Genomic DNA, 25,863 nt, shown 5'->3' on the forward strand with positions numbered 1-25,863 from the left:
CCAATAGACTCCAATAGTTTTCCAAGAAAGGGTGCAATGTGAGTGGGGCTGGCTGCTCACTGAGAAAGTGCCTCTGGTGTTAGGGGATTTGGATTGGGTGAAGGTCTCAGGGACTCAGCAGGGTGGAGCAATGGGGCTCACCAGACCAATCAGATTCAGATTTGACCCTGTGGGGAAGAGCTCAACACAGGAAAGATGGTGCCCACCTGCCAGCTGCACTGGAAGAAGAAGACACACAGGGAAAATGCTGACTGTTCTCCAGCCCTTGCATCGAAGGCACACATCTCAGTCTGTCCCCCTTATGCCTCTGACTCCCCGAGTCACCATCCCTCTGCCAGAGCCCAGGGTGAGTACCTGCCAGTGGTCTATAGGCCCTTTAAGAGGATATCTGGGTTTCCCGCAGCTTTCCATCCCCCCCAGATGGTCAGAATCCCCACTGTTTTTCATGGCCAGATGTTGTGGGGTCTCCTCTTCCCTGCACCAATACTCTGGGGTGGGGAGCCTGGTGTGGAGCTGTGGTCCTTCACTCCTCTGGGGGGAACCTCCATGACCCAGATATACCCCCTGATTCTCAACCACCACACAGAAGTTTGGGGCCAGCCCATTTCATGTCTCCACCTCTCCTACCAGTCTTCTCGTGGCTTATTCTTTATATCCTTTGTTGTAAAACTTCTGTTCAGCTAGGCTTCAGATGGCTGTCCAGGTTGATTGTTGTATAATTTAGTTATAATTTCAGTGTATTCATGGAAGGAAGCAGGCACAGCTTTTTTTTTTAACTTATATGCAGCAACTTTCCTCATGTATTCTAATAGTTTATCTGTTAATATTTTGGTATTTTGTGCATGAACAATAATGTAGACAGTTATTTCTTCCCTTCCAATCTTTCATTTATTTATTTATTGCACTGGCTAGGATTTCTATTAATAAAACAATGTTGAATGGCAATGGCAATAATGAAAATCCTTGCCTCATCACCAATTTAGAAGGAAAGCTTTCAACCATTTCTCATATATACAATGTCTATTGGTTTTCCTTATGTACCTTTTATATGGTTAAGGAAGTTGCCCTAAATTCCTAGTTGAAGAATTTTTATTATGAATGGATGTTGAATTTTATGAAAACATTTTTCCTCTGCGTGTACCAAGGTGATCATTTATTTCCCCCCTTTGTTCAGATAATTGATTCTCAAATGTCCAGTCTGCATTGTGTTCTTACCAGTCTGGGTCTGGTCATATTTTCTTTAGAATTTTTGCATCTATGTTTGTAATTTTTTTCCCTTGATTGCATAGGAAAAGAAAAAGGAAGAAAAGGGCCTATTGGAAGGGAACAATTAAAATGATGGACCATAGTATATGAGCTCTATAAGAAAATCATTGTTTCTGTTTTATACGCTTAATATTCTTTTAGATTTACTCATCAGGTAAAGGAGAGAAGTGAAAATCAGTCAATGTATTTGTAGAGAGTAATACATTAAAATTTTCTATCTTAAGTATTAGATCACTAATCAGCATATAACTCATTTTACAATTTTTCTTTGGTTGGGCCTGACAAATACAACTTAATTGCAAATGCTTAGCGAAGTAAATATTAATCTTTGGCTCCCTACTGCTTAGCCATGTGATGCTTTCCTCATGAAGAAGAAGCAAAGATTTTAATTATTTGCAATTAGAATCTGATTCCGTATGGCAAATTCAAAAGCAGCCTTATTTAAAAACATGGAGACATGAGACTGGGCTGTTCTCACAATGAGTACAAATGCAGGGGAGAACTGCACAAGGATGGTCCATGTTCTTGGCGGCTCCCAGCCTGTGTTCCAAACTTTATGAACATCATTACTGCTGGACAGAGGTAATTGAAGACAGACATTATAGTTAATAACATAATAGGAGATGCTCATACTAATATTTCAACAAGTTGCTGAGTAGTGTAGAAAAATAGTCTATGCCAATATTTGAGTTGATAGAGCAAATAGGTTATCATACTTGTAAATCCCCACTTTGAACTAATTTGGCATTTTGGGGGAAGTATTTTAGAGTGCTTACTATGTAAAATTACCTCGAGGCATTTTGGGGATGATTCCACATACAAGAGGCAGATTGTCAGATAATATGGGAACTCTTCTAGCTCAGGAGCAGTTCATGTAAAAGTTTGAAGAACAAAGGGAGTTATATGTTTGTTAAGTCATAGTAAGTGGACCTAGTTTAGAAATGGATTGCTGTGAAGGCTTACCTGAAAATGGGAAGATAAGATTTATAAGGTAGCGTTCTCTACTATTGTCTGTTTGAATAGCCTTATGCTCTATTCTAACTTCAGCAGCCACACACACACTTGCAAAATAAACTCACTAGACATCAGTGTTCACCATGAATTCTGAATAACCAATTTTTCTTTAAAGAATGATATGTTATGTTTTCTTTACATGTTTAGATGCTGGGATATAAATTTATCTCGTAAGATTTTCAAACATATCTTCTCAAGAAGTAGTAGAGTAGTAGTCAGAGTATCACATTGTTATATGTATAATTGTCCATCCAAATACTTCTGACACTTGTGTTATTTGGTGAGGTTCTCAGTCTCATTTTGCTTAGAATTTCTGACAAGGTGTGGGAAAGCACTTTGTAAAATGCAAAGGGCTACACAATTTCTCTTCTATACTCTTCAAGTGTAGAGGATAGGATACCAAAAGCTGGAAAGAGACAGCCAGTGCACATTCCTTCCCACTAATAGAAATCTTAAAGGTTTTGAATTCATGAGTGAATGTGTGCCTGTTTGCAACTCATGATCTATGCAAAAATCCTTGATACAGCTTCTTAGGAAAATCTGTCTTACACATCTTTAGAGCAAGCCCCACAGGTTGGCTTCTTGAGAATGTGGAAGAAGAAAGGATATTTACTCTGTAATATTTGACCAGTGTGTCCTTTGCCCTGTCAGCACACAAACAAAAGAGAACTAGAATTCTTGCTGGGTGTAGGATTAATGGGAGTAATTTAGGGGTTTTCAGTTCCCTCTTTTTTTTTCTTTTTTTCTTTCAGAGCCAGTAGAGGGAAAGGATGGTATCAGATCTTTCTCAAGTCTATGCAAGATAGAGCTAAATGCATTATATCCAAATCTTGGCTCAGCTCTATATTTCTGTAATACAAGAAGGAGTAGACCCATATTTTCATAAATATTACTAGCTAGGTCCTCTTTTAGTTTTGTAGGAGGCAGCACTTTCTATTATGATCCTGGCTACTAAATTCTTAACATTCTGCATGTATTACCACATGTGACCTTTAGGTGGGTCATGTGATGTGGAATTCAGATGTAATAATTGATATTGAGGAAATCTGAATTCATTTCTTTGTTATGCCACTTATTCAGCTGGTAACTGATGAAATTTCATGTAACCTGTCACATGTCTGTCTTTTAAAATGTGCACTGTAATAGCAACTGATTCAGGGATGCAGTGAGGACAAATGATGTAATGATTCTTTGATGATTCAAGTTCCAGCCAGCTACAGGCAAGTCCATCATCTTCTGCACATCTATTAGTCATAGGTGGGGTTCTAATGATTAACTTGTGGATGTTTTTGAAATAAAACTACAAAGTATTTTATAAACTATGTTTCATAATTCCGTAAGAGTGGTTGAGATTTCTAATAATATTGACAAATCGTAGAGGACCATAGGTTTTCGGTCATAGAATATTACTGTGTGTGGGGGTGGGGGTGGGGGGTGGGAGATGAGGGTAAGGGAGATCGAATATATGGTGATGGAAGGAGAACTGACTCTGGGTGATGAACACACAATGGGATTTATAGATGATGTAATACAGAATTGTACACCTGAAATCTATGTAATTTTACTAACAATTGTCACCCCAATAAATTTAATAAAATAAAATTAAAAAAAAAACAAAAAAAAAAACTTAATAGGTTCCAAATTGTATTTTATTATGTGACCATGGGCAGTTTACTTAGCCTTCCTGTTCCTCACTTTCCTCATTTATAAAAGGAGGATAATAACACATACCTTGTAGAGTTGTTAATAGTAAAGAAATAACTTAGGTGAAGTATACCGGTACTTTGTACATGGTAAGCACTCATTAACTGTTATATTTGTCATTGTCAATAGTAGTATTAGTAATAAAACTCAGTCTGGCAAAATAGGACATATAGTAGATACAGAAAATGGTTTAAACCAGAAGAAAGCATAAGTTAGATTTAACAATATATCTGATATTGTCACTCTTTATTTCAAAACACACTAATTCTTTGAGCTGGGCGTCCCGTTGGGCATTTAACAAGTGGTTTAAATGTCAATGGTCTAGAATATGCTTCATTTAATTTTACCCCCTCATATTTAGAATAGGTAGTTACGTGCTATTGGACAAGTATGAAATTTGTTTCCTCATCTGGTCAAACACAGAGCGTTAGTATCCATTCCAGTCTCTGTACAGAAACCTGAGTAAATGTTGTGCTTGATATTAGAAAAGTCAAAGGCAACCTCTTCACCTTTGAATTGCTACTTTTGTACATTGCAATTAGAGTTACACTTACTTTGAAGTTCTGGTCTGATAAACCTTCTTTTGTCTGGTTCCTCAGTATATTCCTTTCTTCCATCTCACCCCTCTCTGTCTTCTTTTTTTCCATCTCCTTCCCAACTTTCCACCATCCTTCCTTTCTTCCTCTTCATCCTTTTTGCTTCTTTTCATGAATATGTACCGAGCACTTACCAGGGCAGAATACATTGCCCAACAGTGTTCTCAGTCTTTAGAGAGTTCATAGCTTGATGGTGGTGGTGATGATGAGGTGTGTTTAGCGAGGCTGGTGGGCAGGGGCTTGCACTTTATTGTGTGGGCAGCGAGGATCCATGGAGATTTCTTGAATAAGGCTGAGATAAAAGGGGTTTTCCTAACATCAAATCATTTTGGACATAAAAAAAGGATGAATGGGAGGGATAAGCGATGGAAGATGGTGGGGCCATTTGGGAGACTCTGTCTAATCTGGCATTCAGAGTTCTAATGTTCCAAGGTGAGAAAGACCTGAATGAGTTCAGAGGCAAGGAAATAGTTCACAACAGGCTCAATACAAGGAGCATTTTGAAGGAGAAATGGCAAAACTTGGTGAATAGATACAAAGAGAGAAGGAAGGATAAAGAAGAACCCAATGGTAATGCGCAGTTTAGTGGGAGTTACAGATGCCAGGAGGTTATTCATATTAATAGAAACTGGGACTAGGAGAAGAAAATGATGGATTCAGTTTTGAATATTTTGTATACAAAATATACAGTTTTGTATATGAGGTGCTAGTCGGATATTCAAGTAGAATGATAGGTTTTTAATCTTACAATTTTTTTTGACAAAACACATTCCTCTTTTTTTTTTTTTTAATTTTTCTCCATCTATACAGTAGATATGTTAATGATTCTTTCTTCCCACAATGGTGAGAAGTGAATGAAGGGATGCAGGAAAACTTGAATAGATTGCTTACACCTAAACTAAGCAATCAGTTATATTAACTATTAATATTGTCATCAAGTCATTAAGCCAGAAGCATAGAGCTAGTTCAATTTGTAGTGTATTCCATTTTAATGTTAGATTCTAGCTCAGTTCCAGGCTACTGATGGAGAATTAAGGCCACGTTTCAGGGTACCACTCTGATAGAATACAATTAGGAACGTTATTTCATGGATTGTAACTATTTAAAGTTAGCACACGATCCTACACTAGCTTAAAGAAATTTGTTCAAGCAGGCTAACCACAGTCCTGGTCTAGGAGAGTGGCTGGTAGCTGTCTCATGCTAATGGTGACATGCCAGATCCATGTTCATCAAAGAGTCCATCTACCACGAGATAAGGATCTCAAACATACTGCCCTCATTATCATGAGTCTTGCTGTAAAAAGATTGTCAGCTGAACTTCATAATACATTGAATTCCATATGTAGCGGAACACAGATTCCCCAAACTAAGATAACTGAAGTGTCCAGTTTCTTTCCTTTTTAAAACTTTTCTATTTTAAATAAATGCAGGTCCATTTTTAAATTACATTGATCAGATGTTTTAAAAAATTGGTCAGAGGACTTTTTCCCCCCAGATGTGACACATTCAAGTAGAATTCTGTTTCTAATTACATTATTATTTAAAAACTTTTTAAGTTCATATTTTTTATGGATTAACTTTTAACAATCTCCTTGCATTCTACAATGCACTATGCTATTATAAGGGTGATAGTCACTAATGTAATTTTCAGTATTTTATGTTCTAGTGGTCATCGTTGTGGCATGATGTTCGTGATTTGACAGTTTGGTTTGTTCTAAATTAGTTTTAGGTTATAATACTCTTGTTATTAACAAAGGACAAGACATCATTTTAGCATTTGACTTGATGGAACATAAATAGAAAGACAAGCATTGCATAGAAATGATGTAATTGAATTGGCAAATAGGCTTTGAATAATGCCCATTTATTTAGGGTATTTAGAAAGGTCACTTTATCATCATGGGTTACACTTCTTAAGTATAAATATCAGAAAAAGGTAATGAGATCAACTGGTTAGCCTATAAAATAGTTATAGAGGCGTTTAAAAAAATACTGTAATTTAAAAAATTATAGTAGTACAATAATTAAATTGTGATGATTTAAAAGGTCCTGAGATGTTAAAGAGTTTGATAGTTTTCCTATCCCACTGTTCAGTTACACCTGTTTAATACAGCCAATGTTAAGTGAATATTTCCATACCTTTTTGGCTCATATACATTTTTATGAATATATATTTGTATACTTTGTGAAAGTTTTTATAAAAATAGGATCATGCTATACATATTACAATGCCACTTATGTTTTTTATTTGAAAACGTCATGGACATTTTTCTGTATCGAAACACATAGACCTAATTCATTTTTTTCAATAACTGCATAGCATTCCATTATCAGTTATTCCTGTGTCAAGGATTGTTAGTTTAAGAAGTTTTAAATTGAATCTCTTGGATGTTTTTAATTATAAAAGCCATTCATCGAGGAATGATCTATAATATGTAGCATCTTTCAAGTCTAGTAGGCCACAGAACCTTCACTATTTGTTTTTTCATAGAAAGCGTATTCTAAAATAGTGACAGATAGTATTTTTATTTTTCATTAAATTTATTGGACTGACATTGATTAATAAACTTATGTAGATTTCTTACCAAAGAAGTCTAGCAGAAAAGACATTTGTTTAACATTGTCTAATTTAGTATTTGCTTATTTGACCATGATATTCTTTCTCATTTAGCTTCTACTAATATCCTATGTGTAGCTGTGGAATGCTGTTCTAGCATATTTATTCCATAGAACCTGTAGTTTTAAAAAAAAATGAATGAAGACCAATTATTATCTGAGCAATGATGGTAAGTGTAAGGCTTTAGAAAGTAATCACAATAAAATACTTGAAATATATTTTAGTACTGGCAGAAAGATTAGGCAACAAATGCATTTTGTGCAACAGTCTAACACATCTTCTGAAATCATTCATCATGCCTTCAGTGATTGCATGAGGTGAAATTGGTTGGTGCTTTCAAACCACTAGGCTGACCTGTTTTTTTGTTTTTTAATATGCATGCTTTTTGTTCTCCAGCCCTGTGAATAAAGTTTCAAAAGTTTCTTAGGGTGTACACATAGTAGGAAAAAAAAAAGCCATTCATCTTCAAAATCAGATCAAAGGAATGAAAAAACTTTCTAATAATTCATAGTGTATATTTCATTTTGATGTCTTACTGCTTTAGCTAACAATACTGAAACAATAGCAGTTGATAGGAATGAGAGGTGTCATAGTGTTTTAATAGCAATTAGTTTTGTATGTTACTACTTTTATATTGTTAGTAATATTTGTCATGAATATGAACCAATAGGAAAGATATGAACTGTAGGACTTGGACAACAACCCATATGCAACCACATAATTCTCCTAACTGCCCTTCCATTTTGTCCACCTGCCTCCCCTCACCTCAGGCAACCATTCTAAATCCATTTGTCATCGCCTTGCTTTCTTCTTATATAGTTTATTGTATCCATATGTATTGGTAAAAGTATATATTTTTATTTTTGCTTTTAAACTACATAAAAATGTTACATTTAACTTTTATCACTTTTATTTAAAGTGACAAGATTCATACTGTCTTGTGTGGATCAAGTATGAAATTAGTTTCCTTCTAAATTAAATTATTTTGACAGTTCTATAGAATATTACTTCATTTGCTATGGAGATTGAACTCTTGATATCTATATTGATAACATTGTGTTTGTTCTTAAATATTGGTTCCATTTCTTTTTTCCCTTTAACCTTCATTGTCAAACAATATCTTTTAGTGGTTAAAACCGCTGAGTCTGGAACCAGATCCCCAGGATTCGAATCCCAGATGTGCTACTTATTAATTAATATGTGACTAGATTTTATTAACCCATTTCTATAAGACTTTTGTTTTTTGGTAGGCAAACTTAAACCATTCACCTTTATGACAATAAGTGACCCATTTAGTTTTTTTTCCTTTGTTTGTTTTTTGTTTTTGTTTTTTCTGCCCGCTATCCTGCTGAGCTAGTTGTTTTGTACCCACCTTTGTGTTTTGTTTTGTTTGAAATTAGTTTCAGGTGTACAAAACAATGTAATAGTTACACATTTATCACGAAATGATAATCCTCCTACCCCAATCTACTATCCCTCTGACATCGTTCCTTTTATTTTCACTTTTCAGCTCCATCAATGATCAACTGTGTTTGTGAGTTCCTTTATCTCTATGTGTTGTAGATCCCTCATCTATAAAATGGAATTAACAATAGTACTTATCTCATATGGTACTATTAAATGAGTTAATACAAATAGATTTTCCAGAAATGTACTTGGCTTACAATAAACAATATGTGTTAAATGTTATTTATATCTTATATTAATGATGCTCTAATGTTGTGTTTTCCCCCTATTTCCTTACCTTTGCTGATTTTAAAAAACATTCCCCCCTTCTAAAATTGAAAATTCTGCTGAGTATCTCTGTTTTCTTTTGGTAATTTGCTTATTTTTGAGTTATATATGCACACTTAGGTATTAAGATTTAAAAGTATATGTGTGTGTGTGTGTGTGTGTGTGTGTATATATATATATATATATATATATACATACACACACATATACCTACATATATAAATGTATATATGTATATATATCCCTTTTGCACTAAGCTATGTGATCGATACCAGTTTCCTTCTCCCTCACTGAAATTTTCCAAAGTGAATGTGCCAGTTTTCACTGTTACCAGCAGTGTATGAGAGGTTCATGTGCCCACATTATATTACCACGCCTTGTTTTGTCAATATATTTCATTTTAGCCATTTAGGTGGGTATATAATCATGATTTATTGTTTATATTTGCATTTTCCTGATTATCAATAATCTTTTGGCACTATTTCATACATTTATTGCTTTTAATTTTTGTCTTTTGTAAAGTATTCAAGTCTCCCTTATTTTTATTTGTCTTTTTTCTTATTGATTTGTAAGGATTAATTATGTAACCTCTATATAAGCCCTTTATTGTTTTTACATATATTGCAAATATCTTCTACTACTCCTTAATGGTGTTTTATGTTGAACACAATTTGGTCTTAATTTCGTCAAATGAATAGTTTTTATGGTTAGTGTTTTTTTTGGTTTTTTTTCCATGTCCTAAGGAATCCTATCCCTTTCTTTCTTTCTTTGTTTCTTTGTTTCTTTCTTTCTCTCTCTTTCTCTCTCTCGTTCTTTCTCTCTCTTTCTTTCTCTTTCTTTCTCTCTTCCTCTCTTTCTTTCTCTCTTTCTCTCTTGCTCTTTCTTTCTCTCTCTCTCTCTCTCTCTCTCTCTCTCTCTCAAACAAACATCATGAAGGTATTCTGTTACAGTATCTTCTAAAAACCTCATGGAACAAGCTTGGGATTATTTCATCTCTTTCAGTTCTTAGAGGAGTATTTAAAAAAATAGTGTTCTTTAAATGTTTAGTGGTATTTATTGGTGATGATCGCTGAGGACAGAGTTTTTTGGAGAAGAATTGATTGGGATTCAATTTTTTAAAAGTTATATAGGTATTTAGGCTTTATAATTCTTTACAGGTCAGTTTTGATTAAGATATTTTTTTCAGAAATGTTCTAGAACACATGCCTTCTAAATTTGTTTGTATAAAGTTGCTTATAATTGTTAATGTCCATAAGATCCTGATATTTGCTATTTTTTTTCTTATTTTTATTGATTAATTCCTCCAGAATTGAATCTTAAATTTGAAATTTATATATTCTTTTGTTCTAGAGACTTTTTTCCCCTGTGCTACGTTATTTCCTTCATCTTGTCTTCATTCCAGTTTGGAGTTCTTATTTGTTCTATTATTTTAACCCTCACAGATCCATCGATTCTGGCTTTGTCAATCTGACTCCTTCAGTTGACGTTGGCTGTCTTTCTAGTGGGACTAAAACTCTAGGAAATGATACGTGCATGCCATTGGTAAATTGAGGGCCAGACTTACCTATTGAGAAAAACATAGGGACTCCTTGATTTTATTTTCTATTGAGTGGTTAATGTTTGTTAATAGTCATTGCTGTTAAAATAAGACTTAATACCATTTTGTTAGTGTCTTATGAAAATCTGAACATCGTAATACGAATAGTGATGCTTATGATAATGCTGTATAGCACTGTTTTAAATAATAATTTTGTGTCCTTTTGTTCCACACTGGAAGCAGATGTGTAAGTATGAAATATTTTTTACTATTTTGTGTCACAGTTTTAGTCATAAAATTTAATGATTTCACCTTCTATTCTTTTTGCCCCCAGAAAGTCAAATAAAGAAAACCACTGTACACTTTCAGAACTACAGCAACATTAATGAAGATCTTAATATAAAGAAGGAATACCCTTCAAAAAATGGATCACTGGAAAATGAAAGAAGTCAATTACATTCCAGGAAAAAACGTTTTTTGTCATATCCAAGATATGTGGAAGTTATGGTTACAGCTGATGCTAAAATGGTTCATCATCATGGACAGAATTTGCAGCACTACGTACTAACTCTAATGTCAATTGTAAGTAAACTTAACAAGTTCTTTATATTTCCTATAATGTTTGACATAATATTTCTCTCACATTTAATTAAAACAAACAAACAAAAAAATGTTTCCTGAAACTCTAGATGTAAGCGAATTGTATCTAGCTTTAAGGCAAAAAAGAATTCATTGAGATTCAGTTTAGTTAGATGTATAGCAAGTATCCAATTCTGTTACTTGGACAATTTTCAAAACATCTTAAAAATGTCTGAAACCAGTCGTAGAAAATGCTTGAATGATTTATTTCATCACTTGAATGGCTTCTGCCCCCTAGTGACAGGGAAGATCCTAGTAGTGTTGATGTTTTGTCCTTTAAATCTGAATTTTAAAACTGGACCCTGTTTTAGCACAGAGGGGAGGGGCTATTATTTTTACTACTGATCCAGTGGCCAAATTGGAAATTAGGACTCATGATACTTTAAGTTATGCAAGTATTTATGGGGATAAAAGCATAGGCTGTTACTAACAGAGCTGCTTTAGCAAATTTGTGATATAAAAGTCACAGTGGCTATGAGTCCCTTATGTGATGTTTCTATCTCTGCTGAGCAGTGGTGGTGCCAGTATCCATAGAACAGAATTCTAGTGCCAGTGAAGAGCACCTGTTCTGTGTTCGTGGTCACACTCTCTGTGTGATAAATACACACACATACACACACGTACATATGTGCATACACTCATATCTACTGTCTGGGACATTCCTGGATTCAGGCCCGCTATAACTAAAAACCTCTTTTGCCCTTTATACTCAGAAGTGTCCTGGTTTAGTTGATGAATTATGTGGTCACCTATTTATGCAGGTTCAGGATAATGGAACATAGTTCATGGTTGAAACACATTTATTCACATATAGGGAATTCAGGTCCACTTGGTGGAAAAGACTTGGCCAGGACATATCTGAAGGCCACTGGCAATTTTCCTTAGCTAGAAATCCCCACATAAGTTCATTGTGACTTTGAAGATCCAAGACCCTATTATTTTCCTTACACGTAACATTTTATCTTAAATTCTTATACGTGCTAAGTATGCATGGTCTTTTTTGCCTAAACATAATGTCTGGTACAAAGTATCTGACATTCAATGAATAGCTATTGAAAAGAAAAAAAAAATGAATCGGTAGGTAATTAAAGTAATACTTTTTTTGTAATGCATGACATTGTAATAGACAAAAAAAAGATGCTCCAAAATGATTTTCTGAAATTTGTGTAATATAGACACTTGTTTTGTTTACTTAAATTTTAAAAATGACAACAGAGCGATACATAGAAATTTAGCCCGATAACACTTTTTTACTTCTGAATCTGAGTAATTATCTAGATGTGGGTAATTATTAATTACCCACATCTAATAATTAGGTAATTATCTAGATGTGGGTGTGGCATGCTCATTATGAAGGAATTTTAATGAGAACACAGGCATGGAGGATGTCAATATGTAGGAAATTGCATCAATTATGTGAAACACTGTGGGATAAACTTTGCAGTTTTCAGTGGTTAAAAGAAATGATATTAAGAAAGTTGGGGAGGCGGGTAGAGAGAGAGTGAAGAAAATACTAGATTTTGAAGTATGTTAAATGATACATAACTCTGGTATCAGTGCTTTGGAAATACTGACTAGTGGGAGTAAAGGAACACAAATAATTTTCCAAGGGTAATTTGGAATAGCTACATGCAGTTTTGGTGATAATGCCATCCTCAGAAAAGTTTTATTATCAGTGTCTTACACTAAAAATCAATATAATCACAGCTTAGAAGACATTGTGACATGCTTTGAGATAATTGAAGTTGTCCATGGGAGTTTTCAAGCCAGAGTTCAGCAAGGGGAAAGGAGACTTTTTGACTTTGTGGAAAGTAAATCTGCTACTGAGTTTGCTTGAAACAACAGACCAATGCATGCACATCTCATTTCCTAGAGTTTTAGTCCCACTAGAAGAAGAGCCACTGTCCAGTGAAAACAGGATGTTTGTAGATGCAGTCAGCTGTTTTGTGTTAAGTTTTTATCCACAGGGAGATACATACTGCAGCAAGGTTGAGGAAGAGGAGAGCATTCCAAATAAAGATGGGGTAGCAAGGAAAATTTAGGAGGACAAGTCCCCCTTTTGAGGTGGTTTAGATTGTATATGCTTTCTTTTCTCCTTCAAAAGTAAAATTTTAGATGACCTCTAAATTACTCGGGTTTAGTGCTTTCTTTTTTCTTTCATTGAAAGAATGTTCAGGTAATAATATAGGAAAGTTAGCAGACTTTAGCGTTCTGTACATCTATTGTTTTTTTATTAGTGAAACATTGTGATCACAGCAATGTGTAAAGATATAAACAAGTTAAAGGTGAAAGGAAACTTGGAGAAAGAGTGACACTTTTCTTGCTTTTTTGGGACTTTCTAAGTCTTCTGTCTCTGGAAACCTTCAGTCCCGGGCAAACTGGGACAGTTGGTCACACTACATAGAAATTGTAAAATCCAGTCCAGCTTGTTTTATCTCCACTTGTGACGTCCATTTTCAAAATTGCTTAAAGAGGTAAGAGGATTGCTGTCTCCACCTAAGTGTCCCCAGATGTTAGTAGCTGAGGAAGGGGGCAATTCAAATTTTGCATATTTTGTCCTAATTTTTAAGAAGGCATTAACTGCTTTTATTCAAACATACACTAAGGATAGTGATAATGTTCTTGGTCATAGTAATTTAGGAAAGAAATAAGAAAATGTGATTTCAACTTAGAATATGATTGAGAGCCATTTAAAGAAACGTTCAAAGTGATGAAAAAGAATTTCTGTGTATTGAGCTTCAGATATAAGGGGGAAATTGCTGAATGCTTTCAGCATTGAACAAATGAATAATGTACATAGTTTAGAGAGAAGATTATCTATCCTTACCCATCCTGCACAAAGTAAACAATTGTTCTGTCTTACAGTTTTTCTTTGCTTTTAACAATTTAACAAAGTGTCTGTGTGCAGTGCTATACAAAAAATGTGTGTGATTTAATTCACTTTTTAGAGTGCTTTGCTCATAAAAAATAGCTTAGTGATCTCTATTCAAAGGGTTTTCAAATTAACATTAAAATTAGTTGGGAAGAACACAGTTGCAGTGTGCAGTATATTTAATGAAATAAGTGTGTTAAATGAGCAGTGATGTTTAATTATTTGCTATTCTAAAGCTTTTATCCTTAGAGAATTTAAGTGACTTTATAGCATTAAAATGGCATTTACATATGCATTATTAAACTACCAAGGTATGTATAAACCAAAGCAATTACTTTCTTCAACTGATTTATTTTGATATTCGATGACTTTTTAATAAACCTTGAAAATTTGTACTATGTCAGAGACCTCCACAATCTATTGTGCTTACGAAGGTTTGACTTTATAATATTCATCTTCTTATAGATTTAATGTAAACTTAAGGAGCATCACGTGATACTCAGGAATCATCCCTATTTATTAAAACATAGTTACTGTTATATAGCAGCATTTATTAACTAAAAATCCTCACTTGCATTACACTGACTTAATAACATTGCTTCCAATTCTTTGAGTTGTCTTTACTGATGTTATTCAGGCTAGCGATAACTTTCAACCACACTAAAATAAAAATGATTTGCTTTCATACTTTATGACTATTTATGTTAGATTTTCCTTTCTTCACTAAAATAAAAACTAATGATTTACTTTCATACCTTATGACCATTTATGTTACAGTTCCTTTTCTTCAACTCAGTGCTCTGCTTATTCTTAATTCTTTGCATGTATTTCCTTTGTACATATGTGGAATGTCATCATTTTCTAACTTAAAAACAGAGAGGTCTTTCTGACAAGAGTAGTGATTTTTGTAAACAAAATTTGTTCACTTGTTAAAATCAGTTTTTTTTACAGATGACTTGGAAGGTAAAGGTGGTCAACAGGTATAAACTTCCAGTTATAAGATAAATTAGTCCTGGGGATGTAAGGTACAGCATGGTGACAATAGTTCTGTACTGTATATTTGAAAGTTACTAAGTGTAGATATGAAAAGTTCTCATAAGAAAAAAAACTTGTAACTATGTGGTGATAGATATTACCTTAACTTACTGTGATAATCATTTTGCAATAAATACATGTAGCAAATCATTATGTGTTATACTCAAAACTAATACAATCTTTAAAATTTAAAAAAAAATGGCTAAATTACCATTTAAAAATAGTAAAAATGATTTTAAAAAATGAAGGCAGCCTCTAAACATGTCATGTGTGAACATTTGCTGAAACTCTATATAGAAATTATCTCGAAATGGTTGGTTAGTTAATGGTGATAGCAATTTTTTTCATGCTTTGATTGAAGTGTGTTTTGCCTAGAATTTTCCTGAAAATATTTAAACAATATAATTCATGTGATTTCTTTACCTTTTGCTAAAAATCTATGAAGTAATGCTTACTATTTTGAGACATGTAAAGAAATATGAAGTCTATATGCCAGGGAAACACACTTAAAGAATAAAAGATTAAATACATTTTAAATCAATGAAAATTCTAATACCTAGCACTCTAAAATGTGATTACAGTGATATATGACAATATTACACGGCCATGAGGTCATCCATCTGCCTGATTCACAATTCAACTTAATTGAATAGTTATTCAATAACATCACCTTTAAACATTCAAGTAAACGAAAAGGTACATATATCGAGTATGACCACAAACTATAGAGGTCTGTACCTAAAGCAATAGAAGGTGCATACAATTAAATGCACAAGATGGCCTTTTTAATTAAAGAAACATCACTTTAATATAAAAGCAAAATATCAATCGGAGGGTTTTTTTGGGGTGTGTGTACAGAATTATTTAAATTGATACATCTCTTTTTGTATCCTTTACCCCCAGAAGGATGAGTCTTTAAGGGGAATAGCTCATGAATTTTATCTAGTAAGCAACAGAGTGTTTGACAGGCAGATATTAGTAAATATTTCAAAAAATAATGAAACTGGTGTTCTTAGATCCTTTGCTTTACATTTGGGCATACCATGATAACTAATTTGAAACACATGAACTAAAACTAATATTATCTATAATGTATGCCTTTTATTCTGAAAAAGATTTATAAGTAGTAATAACTACCATTGATCCCTATGACCCAGGCCCTGATCTAAATGCTTTTTGTGCATCATCTCATTTAACACTGTAGCAGCCTAATAGGTAGTAGGTATTATCACAAAGTGGCAGTTAGAATTTGAACCTGGGTCTGTTATAGTTAGAAGGCCATGCTTTATACCATTACCCATATTGCATAATAATTACTTGAATTACCTTTTCCTTAACATTACATTTTAAGGAAATTTTGCAGTAGTAATAGACTTAAAACTATACTGTCAGAACACTGGGAATATGTTGCCAAATTCCACTCACCTGGTAGGTTGGTCATTTTTCAATAAAGGTGCAGCATCGGTTTCCTCCTGAAACTGAAAATATTTTTGTGGTTATATATTTTATAGCGAACACTACAATAGCCGGATTGTCGCTTGTAGTCAACATATTTGGAGCAGTGAGTAGCGATATTAGCCATTTAGATAGTTCATAGTACTTCAGTTCTTTTCTCTGGCATACCGGGCATGCATGACCACCTGTGACATAGACGTCTTCACAACTGTTTTATTTTTAGGGGAAAACCTTTGTGCACATCTTTGAGGTGCACTGCTTACTTTGTAATTTGACTTAGAAAAGCATCTACTTTTAAACTCACAGAACCAAAGTATAACTCTGAGGTCACACCTATGGGTATACTTTGTTTTCTACCATAGATGTATTTTTTAAAGTTGTATGGAAAATAAATATTTATCAATTCAGCTATAGATTTCCACAGCTCTCATTTTAAAGGGAACAATGCTGCAGTGTTAACAGACCTGCTTGAAATCACCCATCATCTGATTGGCTCAGTCTTAACTTACAACCCCACTGGAGCGACCACTGCTCTTGCCAAAAAATGCCACCCTCATAGCCAAAGGCAGGGTAGAGATGATAAACCTGTACTTATGGATGCTCAGTGAAAACCACAGGAAAGGTGCGAGAATGTGTAAGTGCATGCTGACCCTGCAGTGTTAGCATTTCCAGAGATGCCTTTAGCTTTGGTGCCGGCGGTGCTGTTTGTGGCACTGGAAGCTGTAGCAGCTGCAGCTGAAGCACTTGGGCTGATGGAATGAGGGTTCCGCTACTGGTACTTCTAGCAAACTATAATCTCTCTCTCTCTCTCTCTCTCTCTCTCTCTCTCTCTCTCTCTCTATATATATATATATATATATATATATATATATATATATATATATATATATATACACACACACACACACACACACATATGTGTGTGTGTATATATATATATACACACACACACATATATATATACACATACATACATATATTTTTAGAGATTTGTGAGCACATACATTCTGGATCATGACACAGAATAAAGTAAATTATTTGCTGAATCATCCAGGACAGTATTTTCCAAGCTCTAATGCGTGTTCAATTCCCTTGTGGATCTTGTTAAAATGCAGGGGGCGGGGGGGTTGGCCTGAGATGCTGCATTTCTAAGCAGCTCTAGGTGATATGGGTGCTGGTAATCCATGGACAGATCTCAGTAGCAAGGGTTAGGATACTGGTTATCAAAGTTGGCTTCATACTGGAATCATCAAAAAAATAAGGAATTATGAATATTGACGGCTGGGCCTCAACCCTAGAGATTCTGACTTAATTGGTAAGGGATGTGGCCTGAGCGTTAGGATTTGTGAAAAACTCCCTACGAGATTCCAATGCACAGCTAAGTTGGAGAATTGATGCTCTTGGACTGGTTTTAATTTACTTTTGAGAAGCAATATTCATTTTTAGTTTCTAATCCTACGTGGTTTTTTTTCCCTTGCAGGTTGCAGCAATCTACAAGGACTCAAGTATTGGAAATCTTATAAACATAGTAATTGTAAAATTAATTGTAATTCATAATGAACAGGTAAGAAACAGTTCTAAATTAGTAATCTTAGTTGTAGTAGGCTTCTAGCGCAACTATATTAGTATATAGATCACAACACTCTTATTAGAAATGAGATATTTTTAAAATTTGTGTTTAAAAAACTTGATTTGCAAAGGAGTGAGATTAACCTTTCTTGTTGTGATGGAAATAAAATGGAATAATAGCACAGGAAATGACAAGCATTAATAAACAATTTATAAATTCAAGGTTAGAAACATCTATGGGTTCACTTTTTATAATTCTACTGTTGAAGGATTTAAAATATGGTAATTTTTAGAAAGTAGTTTTTGATCCTAAATATTGGAAAGTTTTATTGAGAAGGCCTAATTAGATTCCATTTTGATCATAATGTTTTAAATATTGATAAAATATTTGAGATATGAGGGAGAAATAATGCCACTTCATTTGCCTGTGAAAATGCTATTTGGTAAATTACATAGATGCTGAGAAGCTTTGAAGGAAAAGAGGCCATGAATGTTTTGTCGTAATATTGAATTGAGCATTTTTTTTGTGCAGGAAGGACCAGTCATCAGTTTTAATGCAGCTACCACGTTACGCAACTTTTGTTTATGGCAACAAACACAGAATGTTCTTGATGATGCTCACCCTTCCCACCATGATACTGCTGTTCTTATCACTAGGTACAGTTTTATAAAAATAACCCTTCTAGCTGCAATTCTTTACCCCTTTTCTCCTGCGTGATCACTGATACTTCTTGATACCTTAATTCTTTATCCATTATATACACTAGTGTTCTATAAGGGCTTGTATTACTAAAAGTACTATTGAAGGAAATCATTCTTCTTTCAGACTGGAACACTAGTTGATTCCTTTGGAAGTTAACAGTGTTAGGTCATGAAGTAATGGTTTGACCTAAATGTAATAATTACCTTATTACGTTAGTGACAGAATTAGGAAAAATAGAAATTAACACAGTTGTGGAACTGAGAACAGGTTTTATTTATTCCCCATGGATCACCTGGAAAGAAGAGCTTTTGAATTTAATTGGTTGTCTAATAAAATGGTCCTACTTTTAAAAATATGTATCTGTTTCTTGTTTTGATGCTCAATGCAAGTTTTAATTACTAGGCTGCTTTGCTAGGGTTTTTCCTCAAACTTATCTAACTATATGGAAAGCAGCTTCTGCTTTATAGAATGATTATCTATTTTACAAGTACCACTATACGTTGTTTTTCACACCTTTGTTTCAGCAACACTGATGCTACCAGAATACTTAGATCCTAGGTTGGTTGGTTTTTTGTGTTTGCTTTTTGTTTTTTGGATGGTCGGTTAATCAAAGGAAATAAATCTCTCACTTGAGGGTCAGACTTGGAGAAATCTCAGCTTTCTAGAATCCTGAAATAAAAACCTTTAGTTCATATACAACTGGGCACATAAAGTCCATGTGCTTTATCTCTTTACAAAACTGAAGCAGAATTGACTTAAATTTATACACAGTATTCTATTATCAGCCCATGGTTCTGCCCTGGATTTTTGTAGTTAGATGCCAAACAGCAAAAACTGGAGATAACAGATTAAAGATAGGAGGGAGAAAAGGGCTATAAGAGACCATAAGGAAAAAGACAAGAGAACTGTCAAATTGAATGGTTAAGGATCAAATAATGCAGAAGCAAAATACCTTAACCAACTTGATAACATCTGAGAACACTATTTTGCAGCAGAGATTAATCGCTGAGGCTCATAAAACATTGAGATATCAAGAAAAGAGTAAATTATTTTACATATTACTGTATACGTAAAGGCAGAGAGGTTAAAAATACACTTGGAAGGCTTTTCATTGGACTTGGTTAAGCTTCAACTATTTATAGTAATCACTTTTATATAGCACCCGTTGCTTATTGATAAACACAAATGGTGCATCACTCTAGATTTAAATTTATTAAGAGCTTAAGAACTAGATTTTAGAAGTCAGTTTTGGTAATAGTCCCATCATAGTTAAAGCTTCTTTATTTTGTTTCGACTTGTTGCAAAAATATTTTCTGAAAATGCTTCAAAATACATCTTTTGTTTTAAGGGAAGACATTTGTGGAGCTACAGAGAAATGTGACACATTAGGTAAGTTATTTTGTAAATTAAATATGGCCTATATAATTGTTTAATGAGTTATTTAAGGTAGTGTTTAGATTATTTTCCTTTTGCATTTTAATCATTTTGATCAGTTATCTTGATTATAATTATAGTTGTCACTATTATTTGATTCTGCTTCTGTAAGTATCAATTGCTGCACAAAGCTTGACATATTTTAGTGTTTTATTATGTAATATTTTATTCATACCAAATAATACATAATAACCTCTATGCGAATTTAAAGGAAGTAATAAAATGAATAGCCATGTATCCACCATCAGATTTAAGAGCTATAACTTTATCAGTACTATTGTATGGTCTGTGCCAAGTCCTTATTGTAGTCCCTTACCTTTCCCCAAGAGCTGGCCAGTACCATGAATTTTGTATGTGTTAGTTTCTTCCATATTTTGAAAAATGCTTTTAGTACATATGTAGGTGATCCTAAAATAAATTGTTTGGTTTTGCTTCTTTTTGAACTTTGTACTTAACAGTTCACACGTTTTTGCTTCTGTGTAATATTATTTTATCCATGGTTCACATGTCCTATATCCTGTCAGTGGATATTTGGGCTGATTACAACTGTGCTCTATTATTGACTTTACTGTAAGAGCTAAGGCATATTCTTATGATTAGAATTTAGCAAATGTGCTAATTAGAAATTAGCAAATGTGCTAATTTTCAACTTTATAAGATTTACCAAATTATTTTCTAAAGTGGTTGTATCAATTTAACCTTTATAAGTAGTGTATCAAAATTCCTTTTGATTATATTCTTATCAACACGAGGTATCTTCAGATTTCTCACTTTTGCCAAGCTAAATGTAATATATTTCATTTCAGTAGTAATTTTCAGTTCCATGATTACTAATAAATTTGAGCATCTTATCATATATTTATTGGACACCTCTTTTTCCTTTTCTGTGAGGAAGAAATGAAAGAAACATTGTATATTTTTCTGGTGTGGTGTTTGTAATTTTCTTACTGCTTTTTAGGTGTTCTTTATAACTTCTTCATACCAAACCATTTTTTGGTTTATATGTATTGTAAATATATTTTTAAAAATGTGTTGTCTTCATTGTGCGTGTGTGTGTGTGTGTGTGTGTGTGTGTGTGTGAGAAAATGTGTAATGTAGCTGAATTTTAGAGTTAGCCATTTTGTATCTTACTTAAACTCTTCTACAACTCAAAGTCTAAACACATCCTGTTTTCTTATAAATGTTTAAAAATTTGTCCTTTCACATTTAAATCTCTAAACCATTTGGAAATTTTTTAAAAATATGCTATTAGATAGGGATCTAGTTTTCTTATTTCCTTTTCTATTTAGATAACCAGATTCCTCAGACTATGCATTGAATAGTTCACTTTCTTTCCTTAGAATCTTCAGTGTCGTATATAAAATTTCTGCTTGCACTGGTTTGAATACATCATCCTGCCGTTCCATTAGTCAACGCTTTTTATTTAGTCCATGCACAGTATTTTAAGTTTTATAGCCCTATACTAAATCATAATAATTGATATGGTATAGAATTCCACCTTATTTTCTCTAAGAGTATTTTGGCTGTTCTTGGACTTCTGCTTTTCCATGAAAATTTTAGACCAGCATGTCAAGTCATTATAAAACAATTATTTGTCCATTTATGTAGGTCTTTTACAATGTCTCTCAGTAGTATATATTATTTTCTTTCAAACCTGTCATGCAAACTTTTGTTAGACTTCTATCTTTTATTTACCTGTAAGTTTTTTGTTTTTTTTTAAAATTGACAATTATATTATTTGTGAATTATGGCAATTATCCTTTCTCTTCTTTTAATCCTTGTAATTTTTTTTTTCTTTTTGTCTTACAATAAGATAAAAAAAACCTCTTGTGGAATGTTGAATAGAAGTGATAATAGTAGTCTTTTTCCCTTGGACTTTAAAGGGAATACTTTTCTTCATATAGTATTACAATTTTTCATTTTGTCTATTGTCAGGCTAACATTCTTGGTACATATAAATTTGAATTGAACAATTGTGTAGTGACTCTATTTCTAATAATCCATTTTAAAGAATAAGTACAGTTATATATTTAAAATATTAAGTCTGACAACACTGTAGGTACCTCAACTTTCTCTTGTGTAGTATTTTCTGGATATATCTTTTCTTTCAGTTTTCCAGTGCTCTTGAACTTTAAGTGTTTTTCTTGGAAACAACATATAATTGGATTTCTAAAATAACATCTATAATCTCTATTTAACTGGCAAGGTTAATCCATTTATATTTATTGTAATTATTGTTATATATTGACTTATATATACCATTTTGTTTTTTCTTTCTGTTTATCTGTTTGGTTTTGCTGCTTATATTTTACTGTGCTTCCTTACACTTCCCCACCCCACAGTTTTTGGCTTTCTTTGAGTTATTATGTTTTTTAATTAGTTTTCTTATTTTGCTTTTCCCTTTGCAAGTTGAAAATTGTATATACTATTTTATCATTTTTGAGGTTACTTTAGCTTTTTACTAACATATTTAAATGAACTTTGTCTAAGGCTCTCTCCTAAACAAACAATATCTTAGAGTACCTAAACTTTGTTCAACTTACCTTACATGATATTGTTTGTTTTCTATCATTTTGTTAACCTTGCATATTAAAGGATAATGTTTTACATTTAATATTTTTTAAAAATCTGTTTATTTTACAAATTTTTCATAATTTCTTCTTACATCTCAAACCTTGCTTCTGAGGATTTTTTTTGTTTGTTTTTTGTTTGTTTTAGGTTTTTTTTGGCCTGAATTATATCCTTTGAAAGTTCCTTTAGTGAAGATATATTAGTGAAAAATTCTTTATCTTATTTTTTCTGGAAATGTCTTTACCCACATTTCTCAGTACCAATTCTAGGTTGATAGTTATTTTCTCTATATATTTTGAATATATTGTATAATCTATTTAGTTTTAGATTCTTGGTGGTCTGTCATTCTGGCTGCTTGTCAGAACCTCTCTTTGTCTTGGATATAATGCAGTTCCATTAAAATTGTGTTTTAATATAGATTTCATTTTGTTAATTCTTCTGGGGATATGTTGTGATTCCTAAGTCCATTGATTAATATCTTCAGCAATTCTGAAAAATTCCCATTCACTTTTTTTTTCTTCAAATTTTGTCCTTATATTCTATCTACTCTCTCATGGAACCCTAATTATATTTGTTTACATTCTTTTTATATTTGTCTTATTTGTAATTGCCTTCATGATTACTTAAATATTTCATCTGGAGTAATTTTATATCCATCTCTGACAGTTTCCATATCTTAAGCACTTGAAGGCCAAATAGGTGGTTTCTGCCAATTTTCTCTTGCATTGACTTTTTTTTTGGTATATTTGGTGAGCTCATATTTACTAATATTAATCCATGATATTAGGGGTGGGCAGTTTAAAAAGTGTGTACTTTTCCTTCAGAGAGGATTTTCTGTTTTTGTTGTAATACAAAGGATGTTATAATCAGGTTCCCTGACTTAATGTGGAAAACTCAGGATCAGATCCTCCACTTTGAAGCTTCCTTTAACAAGTTCTTAGTCGCTGGGTCATATTTCTTTTATCTGTATTTACTCTCAAAGTAGTGTCCATCCTTGCTATTCATTGCTTATCACTTAGGACTTAGCTCAAGGTATAAGTTTGTGTGTGTGTGTGTGTGTGTGTGTGTGTGTGTGTGTGTGTGTGTATGATATGGGAGGGAGCAGGGAGAAAATAAGTGTGTTAGAATTTAGAGGTTGGGACTTGGCAGTTATTGTAAATCATGTGAGCTCAGTATTCATTAACAAGTAGTTTTTATTAATGATATAATTTCTTTGTGTTAGGAGGACTCTTTAGAAATTCTAGTCTTCTACCAATGTGGAAATAGACACCTGCTACTCTAATTATTACAACAGACTTGTTCTTCTCCCTGTAAACTGTTCTCTGGCCTTGTTAGGTATATCTTATTAGTCAATCATTGAATATATTGTTTTTCGTAAATTATCTATAGTCTGTTGTCACATATTTACACTAAAAGTTAAATAGGAATATGTCTGCCATATCTTCCTATTTTTAAATGATTTGGTGCTAGACATTCTGGACATTCATGTAGAAGCAGGTGGTCTCTTAGTCCGCATTCATATTTTGTAGTTTTCAGCCACTCCTATGCACATAAATCAGAGTGACTTTTAGAAACATACTCATACACTATTAAAATGAAAGCATTCTTATTATCTTTTGTTCAGTCAAGTGTGGTGGTGATAACGATAGCTAATATATCTGAATGGTTTCTATATGTTATATACTATATTAAAGTTTTACATCATTTAACTCATTTAATCTTCACAACAAACCTGTAAAGAACAACTATTATTCTAATATTATAGATGAGAATAAATGATTTCCCCAAGGCTACACAGCTTGTATTAACAGAAGTATTTGTATTGTATTTTCTCATGTGGGAAAATGACAAACTAAGTATACTTATTAATGAAACAAAATGTTGGTAATAATTACTAGGTTTCCTGATATATCTACTTTTGCAGGTATTATTGCCCTAGTCTCTGAACATGTTTTGCAAAGTATGTTGAAAAACGGTTTTGATTCTTCAAGATGGCTAGACTAGGTGACCCCTAAGCTTGCACCTCCAAACACAGAGACCTGTATCAAATTTGGGCCCATGCTACTTTATCTCTGACCACTTTTAGAGAACCTAATATCAACTTGAGTGAATCTAGGTAAAAACCATCAACTAACTGCTTAGTACATCATATACATTCACTTTGATTTTTGTTGGTCTTGCCTGTTTATGGGCATATTTGAGCTTGTTCTCTATTCACATGCAAAGCATAGATCTGTTATGTGACTAAAAATTTCAGATTAGAATATATCCATCTTTAAGCGTGAAACAAAGTTGGGTGGTAACGGGGACAATATTGTGTTGCGAATATCTACATGGCCCTGAAAATGAATATGTTGGAATTTGAGTCACTTGACAGTATGAAAATACTAATGAAAGCATGGGGAATAGCAGGATATTCATGAAAAAACAAACAAACAAACAAACAAAAAACTGTGTTCAATTGTAACTTATTCTGACAACAGAGAAATATAATATTGACTAAAACTGACTAAATAATTTCATATACAATATTTATTTCATAATCTTAAGGAAAACAATAATTCCCTCATACTTGGGACAAAGGGTTGTTAAAGATGTTTTTCTTTCCTTTTTTTTTTTGCTTTATTTTAGTTTGATTCTAACTCAAGGCCTTTTGGCTGTGGGGTCAGAAAGAGAACAAACCTTTCCTTTTTGTTAAAAAAAGTATTGGCTAATGAACTTGTTAGTCTGAATTTTTCCAGCATTTTTATATTTCTCAATTTAACTTCTATTTCTTTTAAAGAACAACAAAAGCATTCTAATTATTAGGACTTTTACCATAAATGCTAGGAAAAATGACTGTAGTTAACTTTTATGAGTAAAAGAATACATAGGAGTAGAGAGCTAAAACACAGTAGATAATACAAGTCTACTCTATATTAAGACATTTCTAAATGTGAAAACTTTACAGTAATAAATTGGTTATTTATATATGAAAAAACTCTTCTATTTTATGAAAGGAATCATTGTAGGAGAGCAGATAAGTTATAAGCAAATATTGAAAGCTAGTAATAGCCCAAACCATGGTATTACATTAAATTGAAAAGTAAATAATTGAAATCAGACTTAGTTGATGGA

At 33.1% G+C, this 25,863-nt stretch overlaps 1 protein-coding gene across 1 annotated transcript in view; it reads left to right on the top strand.

Annotated features, from left to right (window-relative positions):
- The window catches only part of ADAMTS20 (ADAM metallopeptidase with thrombospondin type 1 motif 20), a 151,445-nt gene that overhangs the window by 29,920 nt on the left and 95,662 nt on the right, over positions 1 to 25,863 (top strand). The window contains 4 exon segments of the mRNA XM_019748447.2: positions 10,803 to 11,050; positions 17,950 to 18,033; positions 18,571 to 18,695; positions 20,090 to 20,130. Coding sequence (XP_019604006.2) covers positions 10,803 to 11,050; positions 17,950 to 18,033; positions 18,571 to 18,695; positions 20,090 to 20,130 — 498 coding nt within the window.

The sequence above is a fragment of the Rhinolophus sinicus genome, linkage group LG02, assembly GCF_036562045.2.
Source record: "Rhinolophus sinicus isolate RSC01 linkage group LG02, ASM3656204v1, whole genome shotgun sequence".
Classification (NCBI taxonomy): Eukaryota; Metazoa; Chordata; class Mammalia; order Chiroptera; family Rhinolophidae; genus Rhinolophus; species Rhinolophus sinicus.